This window comes from Rhodamnia argentea, chromosome 11, assembly GCF_020921035.1.
Source record: "Rhodamnia argentea isolate NSW1041297 chromosome 11, ASM2092103v1, whole genome shotgun sequence".
In the NCBI taxonomy this organism is placed as follows: Eukaryota; Viridiplantae; Streptophyta; class Magnoliopsida; order Myrtales; family Myrtaceae; genus Rhodamnia; species Rhodamnia argentea.
This window is the reverse complement of record NC_063160.1, coordinates 9,659,074-9,680,090: the sequence shown is the minus strand read 5'-3', so window position 1 is coordinate 9,680,090 and position 21,017 is coordinate 9,659,074. Positions and strand designations below refer to the sequence as shown.

Here is a 21,017-nt window from a genome sequence, read left to right as displayed (position 1 = left end):
TAGACATGTGGAACAACGGATTGGTCCGATGATGACAATTACTTATACTATGGGACTTGAGGCCCGATCCGCCACGTGATCTTGAATTTTAAATAGCTTTCTGAGAACAAGGATGTCCGAAAAGTTATGGACTAGTTCTCTTTCCTTTTTCTTCAAAATTGAATTCGAAAAATGTTTTCATGGTAAAAAAGTCATCATACATTCTTTAATTTTGTCATCTTTGAATACTAACCTTTCATGATGCATTTCGGGCATGTCATCCCACCCATGCATAACTGGTTAATATGTGACTCGGATCAGCTCGATGATTATGCATATGAAATTGATATAGAAGAAGGCGATGTGAGCAATATCAAGAGGGAATGGGATTGTTTTGAAGAGTCCAAGTCTCCTATCTCCGAAGAACCCATCACTATTAATCAGGGAGATTCTACTTGCGTCAAAGAAGTGAAAGTGGGAGGAAACCTGTCTACGGTAGATGTCTTAAGAATGACGACATTACTCAAGGAATATCAAGATATTTTCGCCTGGTCATACGCCGACATGCCAGGTTTAGATCGTGAAATAGTGGAGCATGCTTTGCCCACAGATCCTACTTGCACACCCGTTAACCAACCATCTAGAATGATGAATCCCGAATTGGCGGATAAGATCAAGGAAGAGGTGATGAAACTCCTCAAAGTTGGATTTATCGAGGCTATCCCATATGCTGATTGGGTCGCCAACATCGTGCCGATTAAGAAGAAAGACGGAAGAATTAGAATATGTGTGGATTATCGGGACTTGAACAAAGCCGGTCCGAAAGACGATTTTCCCCTACCGCACATTGATGTGCTTGTCGATAGCATTACGGGCTTTGAATTATTCTCCTTCATGGATGGATTCTTAGAATACAACCAGATCATGTTGAAAGAAGAAGATAAGATCAAGACCTCATTCACTACACAATGGGGGATCTTCTGTTATAAGGTTATGCCCTTCGGATCGAAAAACGCAGGGGCAACTTATCGAGGGGCTATAGTGACCCTTTTTCATGACATGATACATAAGGAGATGGAGGTTTACGTGGATGATATGATCGCCAAGTCCAGACCTGGAGAGAACCATATTCAAGTGCTGAGGAAATTATTTGATCGATTGAGAAAGTACAAGCTCAAGCTGAATCCCGCAAAATGCGTATTTGGCGCAAGATCTGGAAAACTGCTTGGATTTGTCGTAAGCGATCGTGGAATCAAAATCGACCCCTACAAGATCAAAGCCATATGGGAAATAGGGACTCCTTCCACTGTCAAAGAAGTGAGGGGTCTACTTGGAAGACCGAATTATATATCCAGATTCATATCACAACCGTCAGAAACGGCAAAACCCTTTTTCAAGCTCCCGAAGAAAGGCGCAAAAGTAAAATGGGATGCAGAATGTCAACAGGCATTTGAGAAGATCAAGGAATATTTGGTACAACCCCAGATCTTGGTACCTCCTATCCCTAACGTTCCTTTAACTCTATATTTGACGGTTCATGATGAATCTTTTGGAGCTTTATTAGCTCAGACCAACCCCAAAGATCGAAAGGAACGGGCTATCTATTATCCGAGCAAAAAGTTCACAACATCAGAAGCTAAATATTCCTCGGTGGAAAGGACTTGCGTAGCACTGGTTTGGGTCCTCCATAGGTTGAGGCAGTATACTCTGCACTATCATATCCAACTGGTCACTAAGAATGACCCTATCAAATATCTTCTGGAAAAACCAGCATTATTGGGAAAGATGGCCAAATGGCAAATACTTCTTTCGGAATTTGACATTAAAACCTCTCCCCAAAAATCTGTCAAGGGAAGAGCAATTGCTGATATGCTAGCTGAAAATCCTCCTAAAGATGTTTCAGAGCAAAACAAAGGAGGTAAATCTTGAACATATCCCAAGACAAGTGGACGATGTATTTTGACGGCGTAGTGAATCTCACTGGATCAGGTGCTCAGGCGATCTTAATATCCCCCGAAGATCAACATTATCCAGTCTCAGCCAAGTTGGTATTCCCATGCACCAACAACATTTCCGAATATGAGGCCTGCATACTAGGACTACAATTGGCCATATCATTAAAGGTGAAGAAGCTACTGGTATATGGAGATTCCATGCTAATCATTTTGCAAACTCAAGGAGAGTGGAAGACAAAGGAACCCAAGCTTATCCCTTATCATAAATTCCTCGAAGAGTTGATCCAAGACTTTGAAGAGATTACTTTTGAGTATCTACCAAGAACTCAGAATCACTTTGCGGATGCTCTGGCCACATTATCGGCCATGTTACAAGTACAAGATGGCCTCGAAATAGAGCCGTTAAGAATTGATATCCTTGAGCTACCCGCATACCGCATGGTCATTGAAGAAGAGCTCGATGAAGAATCGTGGTATCATGACATCAAGAATTATCTGCTGAAGGGCGAATTCCCACAAGCCGATCAACCAGAAGATAAAAAGTATATCGGTAAGATGGCATCTAAATTTTTCCTCGGCGGACGGATCCTATACAAGATTTTTTTTGACTCGGTCCTATTGAGGTACGTAAACGCCGAAGAAGCAAATCTCATTATGAAAGAGATCCATGAAGGAAAATGCGGACCGCATATGAATGGTCACCTCCTCGCTAAGAAAATCATGAGACTCGGGTATTATTGGATGACTATCGAGTCAGATTGCAACCAATATGTGAGATCCCGTCATCAATGCCAAGTGTACGGAGACAAGATAAATGCGCCGCCAACCGAGCTACATCAAATGTCAAAACCTTGGCCATTCTCTATGTGGGGAATTGATATGATTGGCCCTATCAATCCAAAGGCCTCCAACGGACATCGTTTTATTTTGGTGGCGATTGATTACTTCACCAAATGGATTGAAGCTAGCTCATATGCCAATGTCACTGCGAACAACGTGGCTAAATTCATCAAGAGGGATATCATCTCAAGATACGGAGTGCTAAGGGCCATAATTACAGACAATGGCTCCAATTTGAACAACACGGTAGTCGATCACCTATTGGAACGATTTAAGGTACGACACCTTAATTCTTCACCTTACCGCCCACAAATGAATGGAGCCGTGGAAGCGGCAAACAAGAACATCAAGAAGATATTGGCCAAAACTGCTGAGAAATATCGAGATTGGCATGAGAGATTGCCATATGCTCTCATGGCTTACCGAACATCGATTCGTACTTCAACCGGGGCAACTCCCTACTCTTTGGTATACGGTATGGAAGCGGTCCTACCGGTAGAGGTAGAAATCCCCTCTTTAAGGATCCTGTCTCAAGTAGAACTCACGGAGGATGAGTGGAACCGGCAGAGACACGAACAGTTGAATTTGATCGATGAAAAACAATTAAAGGCTATCTGTCATGGTCAAAGCTACCGGAAGAAAGTAGCCAGAGCCTTTAACAAGAAGGTCAAGCATAGAAATTTTGAAGCGGGGATGCTGATTGTGAAGAAAATGCTCCCAAATGCCCAACACCCGGGAGGCAAATTTATGCCAAACTATGAAGGCCCCTACGTGATTCAGAAGGTCTTATCCGGGGGAGCTCTTATACTTGTAAACATGGATGGAGAAGAATTGGCGAGTCCAAGAAATGCAGACGCCGTGAAGAGATATTACCCTTGAAATAAAATTGAGCTTCGGAGCGATTGATGAGCAGATCTGAGTCACATAAAGTTTTGCATTCGCATGACACTTGCATACATGCATTTGCATACGTTTGTATTTTGCGGGTAAGCTGGGAATCATGAAGAACCTTGCAGAGCAATTGATCAAAACAGGAAACAAGAATTGATATCCAAAGAAGACAGGAGGAAGTCGCTTCGGGATTTGAAATTTTGAACATTTTAACTGATTGATTCCTTTTGTTTTTTACAGGAAACGGGAGTCAACATCCGAAGAAGACAGGAGGAAGTCGCTTCGGGATTTGAAATTTTGAATATTTTAACCGATTGATTCCTTTTGTTTTTACGGGAAACGGGAGTCAACATCCGAAGAAGACAGGAGGAAGTTGCTTCGGGATTTCAAATTTTGAACATTTTAACTGATTGATTCCTTTTGTTTTTACAGGAAACGTGAGTCAACATCCGAAGGAAATAGGAGAAAGTCGCCTCGGGATTTGAAATTTTGAATGTCTTTGAACCGATTGCTTCCTTTTATTTTTACGGGAGGCAGAAGCCAGCATTTGAAGAGGACAGAGGACGGGTTTGAGGTCCTCCTCTTTTATGAAATATCTTCATACACCGTCGTACTTGAAATTGAAAAACTTGGATTTATAAAGCCATAAGGCCCTTTCAAAGAAACATTCCTTTTAAATTACAAAACATCTTTTGAATACGTCTTTTGATGAGAACTTTTTGCAAACGATGAATTATGATGAAATGCCCCGAGTTTCTATAAAAGGGCATGTTTTGAAAGCTTTTCAAGAGAATGATCCTTCAGGTGAAAAGAGGCAAGCATTGTCCTTAAACACGTCCCCGATACACCCGAATGATGAGTGAGAGTGATAGAGCGAAAAAGCTTAATTTTGGGACGTAGGGATCATTCGCGGTGATTACATGGATTGAAATGATGAAAGGCATTTCCATTTCAAAATTATCCATACACATCTATATCCTTTGATAACCACTCCGAGCCAAAAGGGGAGAATTTTATATATATAACCCTGGCAAGAACCACCCCACACTGGGGCATATTTGGAGGTTCATTAGATGATTCCTTGGAGAAAAGATCGGGTAAGACTTTATTGTACTAACCCGTATCGATCTTTTTGTGATAGCTTCAGGTGATTTCCGCCAGAAACTTGGAACACCTCAAAGTGAAGAAAAGCACTTCATTTCTATATCCCCAAATACTTACCCTTTGAAAAGCCAATTTGAGCCTTTGAATATTCATTTCTAAACCCTTGTTGGTGATCACCTCCTCACACTGGGGCAAAACAAAGGAATAACCAGCAATGAGTCAAAAAGCATAATTGGGAGAATTTTTGATACTGGTCTCAAAAGAGCCGACCAATGCAAAAAATGATAAGAAACGAAAGGGCTAGAAAAAGCAAAGTGCCTGGTAAAAGCAAGGCCAAAGCCCATGAAAAGAGCATCCCGAAAAGGGGGAAATCCTGAAGAAAAATCATTAAGATGAAAAGAGGAAAATCCTCAAAGTCGATTGAAGAAAGAATGATCATGAATCTGCTGCAAAAGCAATGAATGCTGGTAAAAATGTCAAGGTGATCACAAAAGTTCACCCCTCTTTTGAAAATATGGCCTTTCTTAAAGAGCCCACCTTAAGCCAAGATACAACTCGTCACCAAAACTTTTTTGATCTAAGAGATGTTTCAGGTTGATGCAAGAAATCATACAGGAAGCTACCGCTAAAAGAGGTAAGTACAATCCTGTCTTATCATGTCTTCAGGATTCTTGACTTGTAAACCCGAAGAAGCTATTTCTGATCAAAATTCATTTCTGGACCTTAAAATGAATATCCTTTGATAAGCCTTTGACTGGGCCCGAATTACGGTCCCTTTTAAAATGCCTTCTCTGATTAGTCGGATTGTATGCATCTCGAATGATCCCGAAACCTCAAGGTTAGGTTTTTTGTGAGTGGATTTGAATTTCAAGAAAAGCCTTCCCAAAATGGTGAGAAGCCCTCTTGCATGAAGGAAAACCCTTTTGAAAAACTTTTAAAAAAACAACCTTTTTGTAGAATACTCGGGATGTGTCATTCAAAATCCATCCTCGGTGGAAATTTGAACTTGTGATTGGACACATTTCCTTCACAAATACACTTTGAAAATTTGTCTCAAGTTCTTAAGTTTCTCCCCAGAACTTAAAATTGTCATTCTAATGATGTTTGATTGAACTTTCCGCAGGTTCCCTAGTGATCCCAAATCCTCGGAAAAGTTACATTTTAAAGATTTGATTAACTTGGATTTTCTGCGGGTCTTTTGGCATCCCCGTGTCCTCAGATCTCCTCTTTTGAAGATTTGAAAATAGGGTTTGAGCTTCCGTAGGTTCTCTAGTAAACCTAGGTCCTCAGATGGCACCCTCTCCTTTGAGAATTTGAAAATAGGGTTTTAGCTTCAGTAGGTACACTAGTAAACCTAGGTCTTCAGATGGCACCCTCTCCTTTGAAAATTTGAAATAGGGTTTGAGCTTCTTTAGGTTCTCTAGTAAACCTAGGTCCTCGAATGGCACCCTCTCCTTTGAAAATTTGAAATAGGGTTTGAGCTTCTGTAGGTTCTCTAGTAAACCTAGGTCCTCGGATGGTATCCTCTCCTTTGAGAATTTGAAAATAGGGTTTGAGCTTACGTAGGTACACTAGTAAACCTAGGTCCTCAGATGGCACCCTCTCCTTTGAAAATTTGAAATAGGGTTTGAGCTTCTGTAGGTTCTCTAGTAAACCTAGGTCCTCAGATGGCACCCTCTCCTTTGAAAATTTGAAATAGGGTTTGAGCTTCTGTAGGTTCTCTAGTAAACCTAGGTCCTCAGATGGCACCCTCTCCTTTGAAAATTTGAAAATAGGGTTTGAGCTTCTATAGGTACACTAGTAAACCTAGGTCCTCGGATGGCACCCTCTCCTTTGAAAATTTGAAAATAGGGTTTGAGCTTACGTAGGTACACTAGTAAACCTAGGTCCTCAGATGGCACCCTCTCCTTTGAAAATTTGAAATCGGGTTTGAGCTTCTGTAGGTACACTAGTAAACCTAGGTCCTCAGATGGCACCCTCTCATAGGTGAAACCCCTTTGTTACAAGAGTGAACCTCCCTTTCGGACGGTGAGTAGCTTCCTAGATGAAAGCCGATCTGCGTTTTAGATGATGAGTCCCTTCATAGAGGATAGCCAATCTCTTTTAAATAGGTGAAACCCCTTTGTTACAAGGGTGAACCTCCCTTTCAGACGGTGAGTAGCTTCCTAGATGAAAACCGATCTGCATTTTAGATGGTGAGTCCCTTCATAAAGGATAGCCAATCTCATTTTTAATAGGTGAAACCCCTTTGTTACAAGGGTGAACCTCTCTTCCGGAACGGTGAGTACTGCATAGAGGAAAACCAATCTGCTTTTTAAACGGTGAGTCCTTTCATAGAGGATAGCCAATCTCATTTTTAATAGGTGAAACCCCTTTGTTACAAGGGTGAACCTCTCTTCCAGACGGTGAGTACCCGCATAGAGGAAAACCGATCCGCTTTTTAAATGGTGAGTCCCCGCATAGAGGACAGCCAATCCCCTCTCATAGGTGAAACCCCTTTGTTACAAGGGTGAACCTCTCTTCCAGACGGTGAGTACCTGCATAAAGGAAAACCGATCCGCTTTTTAAACGGTGAGTCGCTTCATAGAGGATAGCCAATCTCTTTTAAATAGGTGAAACCCCTTTGTTACAAGGGTGAACCTCCCTTCCGAACGGTGAGTAGCTTCATAGATGAAAACCGATCTGCGTTTTAGATGGTGAGTCCCTTCATAGAGGATAGCCAATCTCTTTTAAATAGGTGAAACCCCTTTGTTACAAGGGTAAACCTCCCTTCCAGACGGTGAGTAGCTTCCTAGATGAAAATCGATCTGCGTTTTAGATGGTGAGTCCCTTCATAGAGGATAGCCAATCTCTTTTAAATAGGTGGAACCCTTTTGTTACAAGGGTGAACCTCCCTTTCGAGCAGTGAGTAGCTTCCTAGATGAAAACCGATCTGTGTTTTAGATGGTGAGTCCCTTCATAGAGGATAGCCAATCTCTTTTGAATAGGTGAAACCCCTTTGTTACAAGGGTGAACCTCCCTTTCGAACGGTGAGTAGCTTCCTAGATGAAAACCGATCTGCCCTTTTAAATGGTGAATCCCCAAAGGATAGCCAATTTCATTACGAACAGGTAAAACCCCTTTGTTACAATGGTGAGCCTTCCTCTCAAACCTTCAAACCACCGCTCGACACCAAATGGACGCCGATCATAATAAAATTGCGCCAAACATTTAGAGGTAATTCCATGCATTCATTCTCTCCACCTCGGATCAACAAATCTTAGACTACGGATAAGTGAGCTACGGGTAAGTCTCTCCCTCTCCTCATTTCTCTTTCACATAAGATGAGCATGAACTGAAATAATTCCCCATGGAGTCAGAGTTTTGAGCGGCGAATGTAAGGCAATTGGATGTCAAGACTAGTTTTTTAAATTTCTCCCCAGCAGAGTCGATTAAGGATTCAGGTGTCACCTTGTCTTTGAAAGCAACCTCTAACCGAGATTACTTTCAAAGAGGGGCGAATGTTGACACACGATTTTTAATCAATTTTTCTTTTCTAAAATTCATTAAAAATTCATAAAAAATCAAAAAATTAAAAAATCAACATTGGAAGTCTTGGCCAAGCATAAGGAACCAATTTGGAACAAAAAATAATTTTTCATATTTTTCACATTTTTTAATATTTTCGGAAAATAGGAAAATACTTGAAAATTCATAAAAAATACATCACGAGGTCACAAAAATACACAAAAATGTTCAATATTTTTATTTTAATTCCCTTTTAATATTGACCTCAAGAAAAATCAAAAATTGAGTTCAATTTTAGGTGTTCCTTCATAACGCCTAAGGTTGAATTTTCATAAAAAATACCAATTGAGTCTTTTTATTTGTAATTCTTGCACATTTTAGGTCTAGACATTCAATTGCAGTCCCTTTGAACTTCAATTTGATCAATTACACCCTCAATTGCACGAATTGCACGAATTAGGCAAAATCCCCAAAATGTTTGCAATTTAGTCCCTAGGATTGGCAATTTTTGAAATTATTCATAGCCTAGGAGCTATCATGGTAAAATTGGACTGTCCCCCTAGGTTTTCATATGCTCTGAATCAATTGGCATAGGTCTCATAATCCAATTTGATCAAATTGACACTCAATTGAACTTTTCCCCAATTTGCCAACTTAGAAAAATTTGGGGTTTTTGTGCAAATTGATAGAAAATTTTGGGCAAAAACACTTTTTTAGATGATATCCAGGCCCCTAAGTGCAATTTTGGGGTTTAATTGCAAAAATTCGCAGTTAATTTTGATTAATTTTGAAAATTCAATGAAATTCACCATGCGAGCCGGTTCAAACCGGTCTGACCACCGGTCGGACCGGTCGAACCGGTCCAAACGATGTCGTCTTCCCCAATTCATGCGTGCATTTTGCAGGTTCCGGAGCTGGGATTCAGCAATCAATTTGAAGCTCGATTCGAACCTAATCCGACTAATCACATTAGGGCTTTTGTGGCTCAACTCAAGAGGAATCGATTGCCACCAACATCGGGACCAATCGTCACCGGAGAAGCGCCGACGACCGAGTCAAAGGTTCAGCGCACACAAAAGTCAACATTTCGCAAAAACGCACAAATTCAAGCATAATTCGTGACTAACGGAGAACCAAACGGAGTGTGTCTTCATGCCCGTCGCCGTCCGACCTCCGGTGACCAAAAATCACGTGATGGCGCACGTGAGGACAGCTCGCGCAGCTCTCGCCGTGCGCACGCGAATTCGAAAGTACGAGTATAAAAGGAGAAGAAGATTCTGGATCAAAGGGAGGCTCATTCTGCTTGCTTTGGCATTAGAATAGAGAGAGAAAGAGAGAGAAAACAAGAGAGAGAGGTTCTAGCGAGGCCACAACCAGAGTTGCGGGCCGAGGCTTCCAAACTTCGTCCCGGCCAATCCAGGCCAAATCGGAGCATCACACCGCCGCAGGAAGTTCGCCCGCATCTCTAGGAGTCGATCGAGCCAGCTCATTCAGCCTAGGATCTCCGAAAACGGTGAGTCGACTCTCCGAGCTTCATACTGTTCGATCATGGCATCTCGTGCTCCCGTGTTTGATTATTGAAATTTTTGTGTGCCTTTTGCTTCTCATCACTCTCTGACCACGATCGCATCTTGTTTGTGCATCAATTTTGCGTGAAAATCCTTAGTCGAGCCTCCAACACTTCGAGGTCCGGTCGGTCTTCGGCCGGACAAATCCGGCGACTCCGGGCTCGATCGGAGCTCGAGGTAAGAATCCCGAACCTGATTTGAGTGTTTATGTAGCTTCGATTGAATAGTTATGCTCTGGTTTGTGTATTTCATTTTTCATGGCCGAGGTCCGTGTAAGTTAGATTCATAATGATTTCGTGGATGAAATCGTGTAATTCTCGAATATGTTGATCTGGATGTTGATACGAGTCGATCGGTCCCGGTTTGGGGTCATTCCGGCGAGATCTCGCCGTTGGATCTCGCCGGAGAGTTTCTGACCGTCCGTCGCGTTGTCGCGAGGTTGAAGACAACGAGCTGACGTGGCGAGTCAACAGGTCAATAGGCTTAGGTGTCTTCATGTGATAGGGCCGGCTCGGATTTGAGTCGGCTCGGCCGTTGGCGCGAGCGGGCTGACTCAGATCCGATCCAACGACCGAGATTAATCCGTGAATTTAATTCTCAGCCGTTGGATTGTTGTCATATATTCAATATATAGGTTAGAAAATAAAAAAAAAAAAAATCAAAACGGCAGCGTTTTTTATATAAGTAGTCCGACGTCGTTTAGGGCATAGAAGGAATGGACGACCCAGATTAGCTCTAGGATCAATCGTGACCGTCCAATGTTTTAACCTACACGGTGTCGTTTTGTAGTTTAAGGATTCAACGGCCCATATTAGATTTTATTTTGAATCACGGCCGTTCGTTGATTTAAGTTAGGCGATGTCGTTTAGTTCATAGGTCCGAAGCGTCGCCGTTTTGTGTACAGAGGGAATGAACGGCTTAGATTGAGCCCAGTAATTCAATCGTGGCCGTCCGTGTTTTAGATCGATGCGACGCCATTTTGTTTAGCAGATGATCGACGGGCGAGATCAATTCCAAGATTGATCTCAGCAGTCCATTTATTTTCTTTTATATTTGAATATTCAGAAATTAGGTTTAGAAAATTCAAAAAAATTAGAATAAATACATATACGGTACCGTATGAGTGCTGAGCGAGATCTACGGGCAGTTCGACCGGGTTGACCGGTTTGACTCGGTCCAAAATATAAAAAAAAATAATAAAAAAAATAGATAAAAATTTCCAAAAAATCCAAAAAAATTGCAAAAATACTTAGAAAATTCATAAAAATTACTAGATTTTCACAAAAAAATTTATAAAAATTCCTAGATCAATTCGGGACTCATAAAGTCTGGATCAAAAATTTTGAGACTTCGAGGGTCGATCTATGTCGATCCGAAAAATTCCCAACATTTTTAGAAAATAAATAAAAAATTCAAAAAATTAGAAAAATTTCATAAAATCAGAAAAAAAAAAGGGAAATGGCCACATTCAATTGGCCCGACCCCAATTTTGTGATTTTCGGGTCCCGAACCCTAAAAAATGACCATTCTACCCTTTTGGGCCTTTCGTCCCAAATTTTCCCGAACCATCCCCGGAACCCGAACTCGTTGTTTACGTGGGTCGATAGGACCATGTTAGATATGCCTATATGATTGATTCATTTGATTGACTTTGATTGTCTTGATTGCGCTTTTAATTTTTCTAATTGTGACTTTTAGAATAGTAAAATTCCCATCCGTGTGGACACTTAGAACAGTTAGGGCCTACCTCACCCGAAATTTCAATTGCATGAATTCATAGGTTAGAAAATCACTCGACATCGGTAACCGAAAGGGCGTCGATGAAAATCTCGGCGTAATCAAGTGCCCGGACCCAAAAATCTCCGGTTTTCGCGGAACCGAACGGTTTCTCCCGACCGCTTGGTAGGGTTTTCCGATCATATCCTTCACTAAATTGATCGGTGGCGACTCCAAATTGCATGTACACATTGCACATGCCACCCGACCACACTAAGGTCGATATTGGATAAATTTTCTCCGATATCGCGATTCGAGTAATGGGTCTTGGGAGAGACCCGCGATCCCGAAAGATCCCGCCGACAACCGGGGTCATACATAAAAAAAAAGGGGGATCGGCTCGTTAACCCTCACACCACCGGAACCTTATGGAAAATTTTCCGGAGGGTCGCGACAATGGGCTGAAGCCCGAGATCATGAGTGTACTTGTGCCATTCAACTTGAAGGATTATAATGATCTCTTTGAGAGAGCTCGGATGGTAGAGCATGATCTATTTGAAAGGACTACGCCTTCTGGATCGCTGTTTGCACCCTCGAGTAGGTTTGATAAGAGGCACGTAAAGAGGTTGATGCAAGGAAATAGATACAATATCCCGCCTAATCGCCGAGGAGCGATCGGTCGGCCAATGCCTTGCTGAGATGATATCCGCCGCCTATGTAATCAAAGGCATGAGTGCGCTCCGTGTAGGATACGGGGAGCCTGCTTTGGATATGGCCAACGGGGCTATCTCATGAGGGACTGCCCGTAGAGGCTACGAGTAAGGCTACTGGGAGGCTAAGCTGGAAGGATCGCGCTACCAAATTACCAGAATAGACCCCGGGCGCAAGGACGAGTGTTTGCGGTCACCCAAGAAGAGGCGAAGGACTTACCGACCATCATATGTACGATATTTCTGCAGAATAGCATAGCTTATGCTTTGTTTGATCCTGGTGCTACGCATTCTTTCATTGCCGATCAATTTGTTAGGCTGCCTGGATAAATGTGGTACCATTAGATGTGGTTGTCAAGGTATCTACACCTTTAAAGGATAGTGTGGTAGCTGCCGTAGGCTGTCCTAATTGTAGACTAGTTGTGGATGGTCATGAGAGTAAGATAGATCCGGTGGTACTAGAGATGTACGATTTTGATCTAATTGTGGGAATGGACTAGTTAACAAAGCGAAGAGCCACGATGAATTGCTATCATAAGGCTATTCAATTTAGATCGTTGGATGGGGCCAATTTTCAATTTGTGGGGAATCGAGGAGGAATCTCGATTGTAGTAATCTCGTCGTTGGAGGTGACACTTTTGTTGGAGAGTGATTGCCAAGGTTATTTGGCTGCGGTAGTGGATACGTGCATTGGGGAAACTAAGTCGGAGGATATTGCTATAGTATGTGAGTTTCCAAACGTTTTTCCTGAAGAACTACCTGGATTGCCGCCGGATAGAGAAATAGAATTCGTGATAGAGTTAGCTCTTGGGACGGAGTAGATCTCTAAAGCGCCGTATAGGATGGCGTTGTCGGAATTGAGGGAACTCAAGGTTTAGATGCGGGAATTATTGGATAAATGGTTCATTCGCCCTAATGCATCACCTTGGGGAGCTCCCATGTTATTTGTTAAGAAGAAGGATGGGTTTATGAGGTTGTGTATAGACTACATGCAGCTGAACTAAGTGACGATCAAGAACAAGTACCCACCGTCGAGGATTGACGATATGTTCGATCGGCGACGAGGAGCATCCGTATTTTCTAAGATTGATCTACGGATAGGTTATCATCGGTTGAGGATTAGGAAAGAGGATATACCGAAGACAACATTTAGGATGCGTTATAGACACTATGAGTTCATTGTGATGCCATTTGGTCCGACGAATGCTCCTGCTGCTTTTATGGATTTGCTTAACAGAGTGTTCAAGAAGTACTTGGATAAATTCGTTATAGTGTTCATAGACGATATCTTAATATACTCGAAGAGTTCTGAGGACCATGTACAACACTTGAGGATAGTGTTGGAGACTACGATAATGCATTAACTTTTTGCCAAGCTCGGTAAATGTGAGTTTTGGTTGGTTCGTGTGGAGATTTTAGGCCACGTGGTTTTACGCGAAGGAATTGCAATGGATCCATCTAAGATTGAGGCGATCATGGACCGGCCAAGACCAACAACGGTGATTAAGATTAGAAGCTTTTTGGGTTTAACAGGCTATTATAGGTGATTCATGGAGAAGTTCTCGGCTATAGCCTCGCCTATGACTAAGCTGCTGAAAAAGGATGTGAAGTATGAATGGACAGACAAGTGCAAGCGTAGTTTTCAAGAGTTTAAGCATAAGGCGACTATGGCTCCTGTGTTGACGATCCCGTCTGGTCCTAGAGGATTCGAGATCTATAGTGACACATCTCTCATAGGTCCAGGTTGTGTTACGATGCAACACGGAAGGGTGGTAGCATATGCATCTTGCCAGTTGAGACCCCACAAGTTGAACTATTCGACGCACAACCTAGAGTTGGCTACGGTTGTGTTCGCCTTGAAGATTTGGAGGCATTATCTGATCGGGGAATGTTTTCGGGTGTATACCGATCATCAAAGTCCGAAATATCTGTTCTCTCAAATTGAGTTAAACATGAGGCAACATTGATGGATCAAGTTGCTTAATGATTATGATTATGAGATCCTATATCATCCGGGTAAGGCAAATAAGGTTGCAGATGCCCCGAGTAGAAAATTAGCGATTGCTCAATTACGTGTGAATGAATGACGTTTGTTGAGCAAGTAATAGACTCAGACTTTAAGTTGGAGATAAGTCGTCAGTCAAGTCTTGTGGCTACGTTGAGAATTGAACCGCAGGTGCGGACGAGAATAAAGATCCCGCAATTAATAAACCCCACCATTCAGAAGATTCTTCAAGAGGGCTTAGCTAAGCGAATGGTCGACTTTCAAGTGGGCGAGGATAGGATACTGAAGTTTAGAGGAGTCTAGTTGTGCTAGTCGATGAAAGTCTAAGGGAGCATATCTTGTTGGAGGCACATCGTAGCGCTTATAGCATTCACCCTACGGATACGAAGATGTATCAGAATCTGATGCAACACTACTGGTGGAAAGGTATGAAGGAAGATTAGCCAAGCAGGTGGCTAAGTATTTGACCTATTAGCGGGTCAAGGTATAGCACTGTAAGCATGGAGGAGTGCTGCAACCTTTGGAGATCCCGAATGGAAATGGGAACATATCACGATGGACTTCATGATGAGATTGCCAAGGAGTCAAAGCGGACATGATTCAATCAGGGTTATAGTCGACAAATTGACGAAGTCGGGCACACTTCATTCTAGTAAGAAAAGACTTCGCCTTGGACGGATATGCAGATTTGTATATGAAGCACATTGTGAGATTGGATGGAGTGCCGGTGATGATCAACTCAACTTGTGATCCCAAGTTCACTGTCACATTTTGGAAAAGTCTACTGGCTGCTTTAGGAACGAAGCTGCGATTCGGTATGGCTCGTCACTCGCAAACAGATAGCCGATCTAAAAGGACGATTCAGACATTAGAGGATATGTTGAGAGCATGTGTCTTGGATTTTAAGGGTAGTTGGAAAGAACAGTTGCGTTTGGTTGAGTTCGCCTACAACAACGGTTTTCAGCAAAGTATCAAGATGACACCATTTGAAGCATTGTATAGTAGAACGTGCCGAATGCCGATCTGTTAGGATGAAGTGGGTGAAAGGAAAATCACCGGTCCCGAATTAGTAGAGCGATCTATGGAAGCCATTAAGGTGATCAGAGATAGGGCGAGGACCGCTTAGAGTCATCAGAAGAGCTACGCAAATATGAAGCGTAGACCTCTATAATTCCAAGTGGGCGATCATGTTTTTCCGAAGGTGTTGCCTATAAGAGGGACATCTCATTTTAGGGAGAAAGGAAAGTTGAGCCCAATGTATGTTGGGCCTTTCGAAATTTTGGAGCTGATTAGAAATTTGGCTTATCCCCTAGCGTTGCCGCTAAGATCGGCCCCAGTGCATAATGTGTTTTATGTGTCAATGCTAAGAAAGTACGAGCCAGACTCCGCTCATGTGTTGAGTTATGAAGAAATTGAGCTAGATGAACGAGCTGCATATGTGGAACGGCCAATTAAGATCGTGGATAGGAAAGAGCAAGTGCTCCGGAGCAAGACGATTCAGTTGGTTAAGGTGGTTTTGCAACACCATGAGGCCGAAGGAGCTACTTGGGAGAACGAGAAAGTTATAAAGAGTAGCTATCCTTATCTTTTTGAATAGTCGTGGCTGTAATGTAATTTTGGGGACGAAATTTCCTAAGCTGGAGAGAGTTGTGATGCCCTAGAAATTCGGAATCAGTAATCTACCTAAATTCAATTAAAGGAAGAAAAATTGAATTTTAGTCGGTGCAAAATTTTGGATCGTAAGGGTGTAAATGACGATATTTTTGAACGTTTCTCGATTTGCTGTTCGATTTAGACTAGGTTTCGAATTTCTTAGTCGCCTTGTTTAGAATTTAATTTCCTCACTCCCGAGCCTAATCGTGATCGAGCTTATCCTATGAAAAGACTAAAAATACCCTTCGTCACTCGAACTAAAAATTCATTAGCCCCGATTTATTGAAAGACCATTTTGCCCCTCTTTCATACACTAGAGATAAAAATATTCAAACCTCCCATGGTGGGCCCCACTTGCCATAAATTCCCCCACCAACCAATCACCCTCAAGTCTAGTCAACTCACCTCTCTCTCTCTCTCTCTCTCTCGGCTGTACCCCCTCCCCCTCGGTGTTCTTCACACGACACCACCATCGAGTACGCCTTCACCTTTATCCGGCCATCTTACGCAACACCAGCCTCGAGTGACGACTACCACCACCTCACCGCCTTGCAGCTAGCCCCATGCCGTGACACCGCACCCCGCCCATCGTCCGACGAGCTTGACGAAGACTTCGACACCTAGTGCCCTATTTTTCATCGCCTGGGTTTTTGCTTTTGCTCAAGCTACCGTACGACCACTACCGCCTCTATCCACATCCGCCTTCCTCTGGCTGCCATCCCACCTCCGTTTGACGGCCGCGTGGTACCTCAAGTCGCCATGAACAGCCTCGAAGTAGCCCTAATGCCCGCTTGCCCTGTTTTGGCGTCTTCGACCTCTATAGTTGCTGTAGCCATTTTAGTTCAGCCCCACCGCACGCCGACTACCCACAACAATCACTCTTGACCCCTCACCGTCCCCTAAGGCGACCGGAAGCCGATCGCCGCTAATAGAGCCCCGAGCAGCCTCAAGAACCCCCTCCCCTATTTTCGCGCCCTGTTCTAGTCGAACTGCTATTTCGTTACCTCTGACCGCCCTTTTCGGTGGTCGCTAGCCACCCACCAATCCCGTGAACCCCTAAGACCCTGTGGTGCCTTTGCCTTGCCTCGTTGACCCAAGAATCCAGCTGAACCGCCCTCGACACAGCTCGTTTTCCCTGTTCCAACCGCTGGCTTGTTCTAAGCATCCCTGTTCACCATCGGCCGCTCATGTTCCGGTGGTGTCGCCACTGTTCCGGCCAACTCCAGCCACCACCCGCCACCCTTGAGCCTTGTACCATTGTCCCGGAGTGTCGTCGCCTTTTGAGGACCTTTTAGGCGAGGGTTGAAGTTCGAGGAACCCGAGAGCTCAAGTTGGGTTGCGAGTCGCCGATCGTTGTCGCCACCTGAGTTGAGACCGCCCGAGCTAGTTTGAAAGTGAGTTAGCCCCTAACTCTTGGTTAGGATGCTAATTACGTTCGGAATTAGATTAATTAGCTAATTAGGTTGTTTAGGTAGATTAATTATGATCGGGCTAGATAGAAACATGGTTTAGGCTAAATGACTATAATTATTTACGCTTAATCGATTAGCTAGGTTGTCCGTGACTAATTAGTGATTAGAATTGATTGATTGTGTTGATTGATCGCGAGTAAGTGATAGGTCAGAAATGAGCGCGCGATTGACTATCAATTAAAATCGACCATGCGCAATTGATGAATTGATTCTTGAATTGTTGAGTGTGAATGCCAAAGTGGATTGTTGCTTTGCTGTGGGGGTCCGATTAGAGGTTAATCGGCCCAAATTGCTTGATTTATCAGTTGATATAATTGTGCATTCATGTGACCACGTATGAGATCAAATTGTATGATTTTACACGAAAACGGCCTTGGGCCAAGTATTTGAATACGCGAGTATGAGCATTCGACCTAATTTAAAGAAATGAATTGGCTGGTTGTCGAAGTACTTGAGTGGTTACATAATTGGATAATTTCGACAATCATTATCTTACGGTTGGTCGGTTACGGCAATCATTATCTTACGGTATTTGGATGCGCATCAATCATTATCTTCTGTTTGTTCGTTTGCCGGTCGCGACTTGTGAAAGTTTGAAGCCTTTTAAGGATTCCTGTTAGCTCCATGCCGTGTCGACAATCATTGTCTTACGGTTAGTCGAGCGGAGTCACATGGACTATCGGAAGCTGTCGCCGGAAGTAAGGGACGATGCTTGGTCCTACTAGGAGAGCACCAACCGACTAGTGTGTTGGACCTACGGGTCGATTTTGATAATAAATGGACTATGTGTGGTGTCTTGTGCATGCAAGTGCTATGATGCATTGCCAATGGATTGATTGGTGTGGTTGGTTTGACTGTTGAGTCAAGTCTGCATCACATTATGTGTGGCCTGGAGGGTAAGCTTGTATGTGGTTGAATATCTGCTCTGTGATGATGTGACTGATTGTTAGGATGTACGAACGAATCAACACCCTAGCCGAGCTTAGGCGTTGACTCATCGAGATTTATTTCTCACCCTGTCGTTTAACCATTTCGGGTCCCAAGTGATGGAGCCCATGATGTTAAGGCATGGTGATCAAAGTAGTTTTTGGGAGTAGATGATGGTTTTGCCTCACCCGACCATGTTTCTTTTTGAGGTCTTAGCGAGCTGCCTCGAAGAATGGGGTTGTCTATATCTTCTATAACTCAGTAGGGTTAAGACTCATCTGCTTTGGCTTTATGAATAAAATTATCTTTTGTGAAATGATTGTAGTGATTTTCCTACTATACTATCCCTGCTGATCTTGTTGTTTGGAAGTGTTGCACATTCCACATGCGCCTTAATTTTGTGAGTCGATAGTATATCCGAATGCTATCATTCGTGACTTGAGACGATTTAGTAGGGATGTCGCAGAATCGGGGGATCGGGCGTGACAATGATGTTTCCTTCAACTCATCTTTGCCACCAAATGCTGTCGGGACCAGCGATGCAGATTTTTAGGAACCAAAGGAAAATGACGAACTCTTTTGGAGAGCTTTTAAAAAGCAAAAGGACGGATGAGACAGCTGAGACAACTCAAAAGATAACACTAAAGAAGGGGTTTCGGTAAAAATTATGAGGCCTCTTGTAGGTCAATGTTGACACCTAAATTTTGGCTAATTCATTTTGGAATATTTGCACAAAAATTAGAGGCTAACTTTAGCCTATAACCAAAAAATATTCAAATGAATTACATATAGTTTTTATTTAGTTAATTCAAATTTTCACATTCATACATTTACATTTAATTGGACCGGCGGCGAATGAGCTTGGATGAACAGCCTTGAACAAGTTGGATTAAGCCTGCCTTGTAAACTTCAAATCGCTGAATTTGGACGAACGAGGAAACGTCATTGATGAACAATTATAACACTAGAATTGTTCTGGCTACTTCTTCTGATGATAGCAGTTTGGTTTCTCCTCGGCTAACCATCGATTTTTATCCCAACTTACCTCGGGAAGGCGAGCGAATGAAGCCGTCAAAAGGAAGGATATTTTGTTTACATCATAAACCAGGGTTGTATAGGGTCCGGACGCCAAATGATGGGATACCAGGATTAGCATTTTCAAGAGCCTTTGGTGACTATTGCTTGACGGACTTTGGACTTATCTCGGTGCCGTACGTGACACAACAATAGATAACCAGCTGCAACCAAATTGTCATGGAGTCCTATATTTATTGGTTTTGACCCAAGTTACTCTTACCCCCTGATAAGATTGCTATGTGGTCAAAAATGGAGTGATGGAGAAGCGCCATCAGGCCTTTGCTACTACCGCATCTACATCTTTTCCTTGGCTATGAATGGAACTTCGAAGGCATTTTCTTTTTGCATGCGATTACGGATAAAAAAAAAACCAACTCAAACGCTCAAATGATATGTTGCCTGTGTTGTAGTCCATAAGGAAAAGTACACTAGAAGTGCCATAACTTTTGTACGGCGTTCATTTGAGTGCCATAACTTTCAAAACGTTCACTTAAGTGCCATTACTTTTAAAAATCGCTCACTTGAGTGTCATGTTGACGTGGCGGCCGGAAAAGTTACTGTAGATGCCGGAAAAGTTACTGTAGCTGCCGGGAAAAGTTACTGTGGACGCCGGAAAGATGACGTGGCACGTCGGAAAGCTGATGTGGCACGCCGGAAAAGTTCTTGTAGCACTCAAGTGAACAATTTTGCTCTGACGTAGCACTCAAGTAAACGATTTTTTAAAGTTATGGCACTTAAGTGAACGTTTTGAAAGTTATGACACTCAAGTGAACGCCGTACACAAGTTATGGCACTTCTAGTGTATTTTTCCCGTAGTCCATATATGTGGTGCTAGATACCATGTTAATAAAATCAACGAGCGCAGTTGGCTTAAAATGAAAAGGATTGAGGGACATTTTTGGCTGTTCTTATTGCCCCAATCGCGTGAAAAGGGAAAGGAGATTTTGTCCTTTCGGGGACCGTCGTCTTTCACACCTTAAGGAGGGGCATTGGCAATGAAAAAAGAAACATACAAAGGGGAAAGAAAACAGAATGGAAAGATTGTTGACTATTCTCTCTGTATATTCCACTTTGGCATTCAAAGAGGATAATAAACGATTCAGCAGAAGAGAAGCGAGTCACTCAATGGAGTTCCAAAAATCAAGAGATATTTTCTTTTACTTTGGGAATTCTTTTTCAAGAAAAATCAAGAGCATCAGAAACGAAGCGCCCAAAAAAATGGACAGGTTGTCAACATGAAAATAAAAGAGATTTGATCGAATCCGGAGATCGTCTATTATCTGTTAGTGCAAGGCAAAGAAGGAAGGATTAAAATAGACGCGCCCATGGTGGGAATGAATCTGGTCGTAGAAGAAAGGGATATTCATGGAGACTGGTACAAAAGAAATCTTTCATGCACCCATTCACGGCCAATTCTCACCGGCAATTCTGACCCAAAATTCCATAATTGACTCCGCGGATTCGGATTGTCCAAAGAAAGCACGAGTGATTGTTGCTATAAAAAAGTGGACATTTTTTGCTCGGAAGGGAGGGAGGAGAATTCTCACCGAGGCAAATACGTGAGAAGTTGAGGAAAAAGCTACACAAACGTAGAGAGAGAAAAAAAAAGCGTA

At 42.8% G+C, this 21,017-nt stretch overlaps 1 protein-coding gene across 1 annotated transcript; it reads left to right on the top strand.

Annotated features, from left to right (window-relative positions):
* The first annotated feature begins 14,664 nt into the window (after positions 1 to 14,664).
* On the top strand, positions 14,665 to 15,872 carry LOC125312929. Its single transcript, XM_048273015.1, has 3 exons — positions 14,665 to 14,701; positions 14,962 to 15,271; positions 15,509 to 15,872. Exons 1-3 carry the CDS (start codon positions 14,665 to 14,667, stop codon positions 15,870 to 15,872), a joined length of 711 nt encoding a protein of 236 aa, XP_048128972.1.
* Positions 15,873 to 21,017: the final 5,145 nt, after the last annotated feature.